Raw genomic sequence first — 6,356 nt, forward strand, 5'->3', positions numbered from 1 at the left:
CAAAAGAGAGCATGTCTCTCCCTTCCCTTGGTTTATATAAGCTACCCCCATGTGCTGGGCCAGGTGCTCAAACTTCCACGTACTTCAGGAGGGTCTGGCCACCCCCCCAACCAATCCTGTGTTTTCCCAGGCTAGACTGATGGGGCTTTGTGGGACCAGAAGAGAGTAGGAGGGCTTTTCCCTTAGCCAATCACTCTCTCTAGCTTTGCTCATGCACACACAACTCAAGTGCTGTGCGTCGTCCTGGTTGCTGTGGTGACACATGCATGTGCAGCTAAAACCCCTCCCCCATTACCAGGGGTGTGTGTCTCCCTTCTTCTGTTATAGCACCACAGGACCTGGTTGGGGCAGATGAGAGACCGAGGTGGGTGCTGGTGGAAGAAGTCAGCAGGGGCCTCCAGGGCACACTGGCTACTGAGTGCTTGTACCCCCCTCTGTGTTCCCCGTATAGCTCAGTAGTTGCAGTTCCCATAGTAGGGTGGCCACTGGCCCTGGTTCTGATAGTACTAGTTCCACTCTGGACATACTAATGATACTGGTTATAGCTGGTCTGAGGGTAGGTCTGTGTGGTGAGGGGTGGTGGTGAGGTTTATGGGGCTGGAGTATAGCCCACCTTAGTCCCCATAGTTGTAGGCAGGTGGAGATGGAAGTGATGGGGCTGTATAGTCCTGGCTGTAACCTCCTGGGCTGTAGGGTGGATGGCTGTAACTCAGCTGCGGAGGGCTGTAGCTGCTGACAGTGGAGGTGCTGGTACTGGCACTCAAGTCAGGGGTTCTGCTGTTTTTGCTATAGCTGCTTACCCTGGTGACTTCTGAGCAGGGCAGTAAGTGGGCCATGTTGGTGGCTGTGGTGGTGGTGGTTGCTGCTGTGGAGCCCAGTTGCAGCTCCTTCGTTATTGGAGTTGTTGTTGTTAACCCGGCTATTGTTACCCTAATGGTTCTGGTTGTAGCCATCATCTCCGCTGTGGTTGAAACCTTTTCAGTAGTTGCCTCCTCCGCCACTGCTTCCCCTTGGCTCTGGAAGCCTCGTTGGTTGCCCATGGCGGTGGAACCTTGCTTGTTGTGCCAGAAACCGCCGCCACCCCTGTGGCCCCAGAAGCCACCACTGCCTGTGTTGTCAAAGTGCTTTTCAAGGGGTGGCTCAGTCTTGCAACCTTCCTTGTTATATTGCCTGCTTCCTCCTGCTGCAGCTCAATGACCAGTATCTCATCCAGGAAGTACTCAACATCTGGCAATGTGAAATTGACTTTCATTTCCAAAACCAGGTATTCATTTCACTTCTTTGTCAGTTCGCTTTATTGTTCAGTCTTTTAGGTCCTCATCTGTGGGACAGATAACAGTAGCTTGGTGCTGAAAGCCTTCAGATAGTCCTGAGCTGACCCATAAACAATTGTCTGGTCTAGGATATAGTTGTGTTTCTTGCAGGTGATGAGGTGCTTGAGGCAGTGGGTGGCCTGCTAGATCAGGACATCCCAGCTACTGGCATAGTTCCACTGCCGGTGTAGGCCCATCACCCACATCTTATTCATGATGGTACTGGTACCCAGGATGTTGTACTTCTTGGGGGGATTGGAAGTTACATGTTCAATGACCCATGTGGTCTTACTGGCAGTGCAGGCCCACCATCATTAGAATCTTACTATACCTTGATCTTTGGTACAACAGTGCCTCAGCTCCACTTACTCAGGGTAAGATGCTGGATAAAAGTAAAGCCAGGAAGGGCAGAACAGTAGGGCTCTGCCATCTGCCTGAAGTTGAACTCCATTGCACAATTCTTTACCAGGACCTGAGGGGAGAGGGCCTGTGTCCCCGCAAGGCTTCCTTCTGAGTTCAGAAAACAATGCCCATTTACTTCCCATTCTTGGGGAAGGAAAGTTCCATATCATTTCCATATTTGATGTCCACAAAGCTGCCAGTCACATTGTAACTGAACAACAACAACAATAAAAACCCATGGAGGTTTGGCTGCCTGCCACCACCAAAAGCCAAACCCATGAGGCAGATCCTGCTGCACAAGGAAAGGGGTTTTATTCAGGTGCTGCGTGACCTAGGAGAATAGCGGACTGCTGTCACAAAGGCCATCTCTCTTTCTGCCATGGAACAGTCCAACTGTGTCCTCAGCAAGACCAAGGCAAAAGCCAGTGTCCAGAGTTCCTGCTCCATTTTAAAGTATAGTCCTTTGGAGCCTACAAGCAGCTGCTAAGCCATCTTGGTCCCCATCCAGGTAGCTTAGTTTGTTCCCGGCTGCTGTCCATTTCAAACTCTTTCCTGCAGCCTGTGTGTGGAGCCCACATAGCTGTGGAGCCCACATAGCCATGGGCCATGTTGATGCCTGAGCCTCATGGTTGCATTCTCCTGGGTGAGTGTGCAAATGCAGCAGTGAATGCATCATCATGTGGGCAAGAGAGAATGAGAGGCTCCCTCCTGGAGGCTATGGACCATGTGGCTGCTAAGACCATGTGGCCGATGGAGAGAACAGGCCAGTACACCATGCAAGTCCAGGTCACAAGCCAGAGTGAACCACAAGCAAGAGAGTGTTTCTTTATTCGCCTGGGATTATATTAGCTTGGATGTGGGATGGGCCAGGTGCTTTCTCAAAATGACTAATCAACTTCCCAAATTTTCACATGCTTTGGGTAGGTCCCCCTCCTAACCAATCCCTTCTTTCCCCAGGTGAGACTGACAGACCTCTTTGGTCTAGCACCTCCCCCTGCACCATTTTGACTTACATGGCGCACGCATCTGCCTTCCCCTGGTCCCGTCTCCAATCTGGTACCAGAGGGCTTTTTTCTCCATCCAATTATCTTGCTAGCTTTTTGTGCTCAGGCCCTATCCATTGATGTTTCTAGCTTTCCAGATGTTCAATGTAAGAACCTCCCCCTGCCACTGTCTTGGCCAGTGGGGGAGACTTCCTGGTGTTCCAGACTATCCACTAGTAACAACATTGTTCTTTGCAAACTTGTCTCTGTGGTTTTCAAACTGGCTACTGGTGGACTTCTTCCCAGTGCCTCCATAGCCATAGGAGAAAGGCTCTTCATGGAGCTGGGTGCTGCAGGAGTCAAGGGACCAGCTGATACTGACTCCATAGCTAGCATAGGCTTCTGATTACAGGTGTGCAAAGCTCTCAACTATAAGTGTGTAGCCACTACTGTGGTCTAGGGCCATCTTGAAGTGGAGCTCACAGTTCCTTATGTCAGTGGCAAGATGGGTGTTGTCATCATCTCATCTTCTTCAGCAGGAGGCTGAGAGCAGCCCCTCCTGTATTCTTGGTGCTCAAAAAGTTTCCCCATCTTCGGTTTCTTCATAAGACCTCTTGAGACTGTTCGGTTGTTTTCTGCCTGGTTTGAGTTGAGATGCTTACGGTGGAAAGAAGCTGATGGGTGCTTCTTGCTTCATCTTTACCTTCACTTCCACTGGGCAGTAGGCCTGCTGCTGCTTCATTTCCAAAGGTCTCTTCTTATAGCCTGACTCATTCTCTTGTTTGATGACCTGGGTCTCATAAAATCAGTCTGTCTGATAATGTTGTCCATGACATCTCCTCATCGTTGTGTCCAGGTTGCCCCAGTTCATTGTTGGCCTCAAGCTCCCACTTGTCGTGGGCTCCTTGGCCCACAGTGCCACCCACCTGCAGCTACTCAGCAAACTCAGCCTCGAGGCCACACATGTCCAGGCCACAGACTGCAGCTCCTCATGAAGTTGTTTACCTTCAGATAGTGCACATCCATGGCCAGAGCCCCTGGCATGGACCCGAGCTTGGTGAGGCCTCCCAGGACTCTGCCCCCCTTAAACCTTTCCTGTCAGGAGGTGAAGGGGAAAGGAGGTGGCCACTGCCATTGCCTCCCCCTCACCCGTGGTTCTCTCCTTGTTTTCAATTTCTCCTTTTTCTGCAGGTAGACCTTCTATGGGTTCCTGGTTAGCTACTTCAGCCCGTTTTCCCTTTTGTTTGCACTTATTTGTCTGAGGATTTATTTTTTCTTGCTGCCTTTTTTGGCTTCATTTCCGCTTTTGCAGGAGCAAGTTTAGCTGACAGTCTCGCTGATCTCTTGAGCTCCTTCTTTGCTGCTGCAGGCCATGGGCACCAAAAGCCTTTGCAAAGCTGCGCTGTGTGGCTGCTGCCACTTCACCCCTATACCAGACACTTTTATTTGAGTAGCAGTACTAACCAGTGTTTTTGCTTTTAAAGAGCAAATTTTAGGGGCATTATCAGTAATTTATTGGAATATTATATAATTATAAAATTGTAAAATGTTTTTTATGAAAGAAAAATATAGACTGCTGTGAGGGCCCATAACAAGAACACAGGATTTATTGTACACTGGGGTCAGAGTGTGTGAGTGAGTTGTCAGAAATCACTTTCCTAAGAGGGTAATTTTTTTCTCTTGTTTTATTTTAAAAAATTTAAAAATATATTTTATTGATTATACTATTACACTTGTCCCATTTTTTTCTCCCCTTTATTCCCCTCTGTCCTGCACCTGCTCCTTCCACCAGCATTCCCCACCCCCTCCCTTAGTTCATGTCCATGGGTCATACATATAAGTTCTTTGGCTTCTCCATTTCCTATACTATTCTTAATCTCCCCCTGTCTATTTTCTACCTACCATTTATGCTTCTTATTCCCTGTACCTTTTCCCCCATTTTCCCCTCCCTTCCCACTGATAACCCTCCATGTGATCTCCATTTCTGTGATTCTGTTCCTGTTCCAGTTGATTGCTTAGTTTGTTTTTGTTTTTAGGTTCAATTGTTGATAGTTGTGAATTTGTTGTCATTTTACTGTTCATAGTTGTGATCTTCTTTTTCTTAGGTAAGTCCCTTTAACATTTCATATAATAAGGGCTTGGTGATGATGAACTCCTTGAACTTGACCTTATCTGGGGAGCACTTTATCTGCCCTTCCATTCTAAATGATAGCTTTGCTGAATAGAGTAATCTTGGATGTAGGTCCTTGCCTTTCATGACGAGGAATACTTCTTGCTAGTCCCTTCTAGCCTGCAAAGTTTCTTTTGAGAAATCAGCTGACAGCCTTATGGGAACTCTTTTGTAGGTAACTGTCTCCTTTTCTCTTGCTGATGTAAGATTCTCTCCTTATCTTTAATCTTGGGGAATGAAATTATTCTGTGCCTGCCTGTGTGCTTCCTTGGGTCCAACTTCTTTGGGAGACTCTGACCTTCCTGGACTTCCTGGAAGTCTACTTCCTTTGCCAGATTGGGAAAGTTCTCCTTCATTATTTGTTCAAATTAAGTTTTCAATTTCTTGCTCTTCCTCTTCCTAAGAGGGTAATTTTGAGGCCCTGATGTCCATGTGGTTGTCACTAGGTAAAGAAATCCGTTGGGTAGAGGGCAGAGTCGAAGGTCAGGAATCAGCATCCCAGAGGTCGAGAAGACAACAGTGTGGAAGATCTTGAGACTCATCTGTACTAGAAGAGCTGTCGTGTAGCCAAAACAACATAATCACTGCTGTGGAAACAGAGTTTGCTACACATTTGTCCTCCCATCAGTGACCATATGGCACATTCATAATTTGGTTTCTCAGTTCTCACATTCCACCAGGAATTCTTTGCCATGTTCAAAAAGATGTAATTAATATGACCAGACATATTTGACATACTGTACATGACATATGTACACTGGAAGAAAAGTCTGGCAATGAGATCATATATTCTGTAGATTAGGAGTAAGCTGGGAATGAGATACAGTGTCAATTTGCATGAGAACTGAGTCTTCTGAGTGTAAATTTAGGTGGAATGTGATTCTTGACCCTTCTCTTTGATCAGTTTATGGATAACTATCAAAATAGTTTTTGGTTCACAGTCTGGTGCTCAGTCCACTGAGCCACACCAGCCAGGGCTCAAAATAGTTTTTTATTTTCAATTGGAGAATGTGCAGTGATGTGTAATCAGACAACTCTTTCTTTCTATCTTGTCCCTTATACTTGATCCTTAGATGTTAAGAATTTTGGATCAAGTATAAAGAAGTTTTTCAACCACAAATTCGTGTAACCAAGAAGAATCAGATGAAGGGAATGAAGTAGAATGACCATGTTAGAGCAAAAAATGTTTTTGTGCGAAATTTAGTAGTTTCACTACATAGTGACAAACAATTACATTTTATACCTTTACTATTATTTATAAAATGTTCACTTCTAAAATTAGAAAAACAGCTCTGGAAAACTGAAAATTATGTATGAAATGCTATTTCCTTTGGAGAAGGTTAAACATGGCTGAGTTCAAATTTATACCAAAAAGTGTTGATAAAACTTCTTTTCCTAGTAAAGTAGTCTCTCTTCAACTGGCATGAAAACACCTGTTGCAGGCCTGGTTCCTGGTGACTTTTGACATGTATTTGATAAAATTTTGCA

General features: G+C 46.1%; 1 protein-coding gene across 1 annotated transcript; it reads right to left on the reverse strand.

Annotated features, from left to right (window-relative positions):
- Window positions 1-411: 411 nt before the first annotated feature.
- On the reverse strand, window positions 412-3,529 carry HNRNPUL1 (heterogeneous nuclear ribonucleoprotein U like 1). The gene is given in 17 exon segments (XM_053916976.2): window positions 412-455; window positions 458-517; window positions 520-610; window positions 612-799; window positions 802-882; window positions 885-1,010; window positions 1,013-1,174; window positions 1,177-1,262; window positions 1,264-1,366; window positions 1,369-1,613; window positions 1,615-1,641; window positions 1,643-1,809; window positions 1,812-1,908; window positions 2,926-3,223; window positions 3,226-3,286; window positions 3,288-3,505; window positions 3,508-3,529. Coding segments are annotated over 17 exon segments (2,076 nt in total).
- Window positions 3,530-6,356: the final 2,827 nt, after the last annotated feature.

This window comes from Desmodus rotundus, chromosome X, assembly GCF_022682495.2.
Source record: "Desmodus rotundus isolate HL8 chromosome X, HLdesRot8A.1, whole genome shotgun sequence".
NCBI classification, from domain to species: domain Eukaryota; kingdom Metazoa; phylum Chordata; class Mammalia; order Chiroptera; family Phyllostomidae; genus Desmodus; species Desmodus rotundus.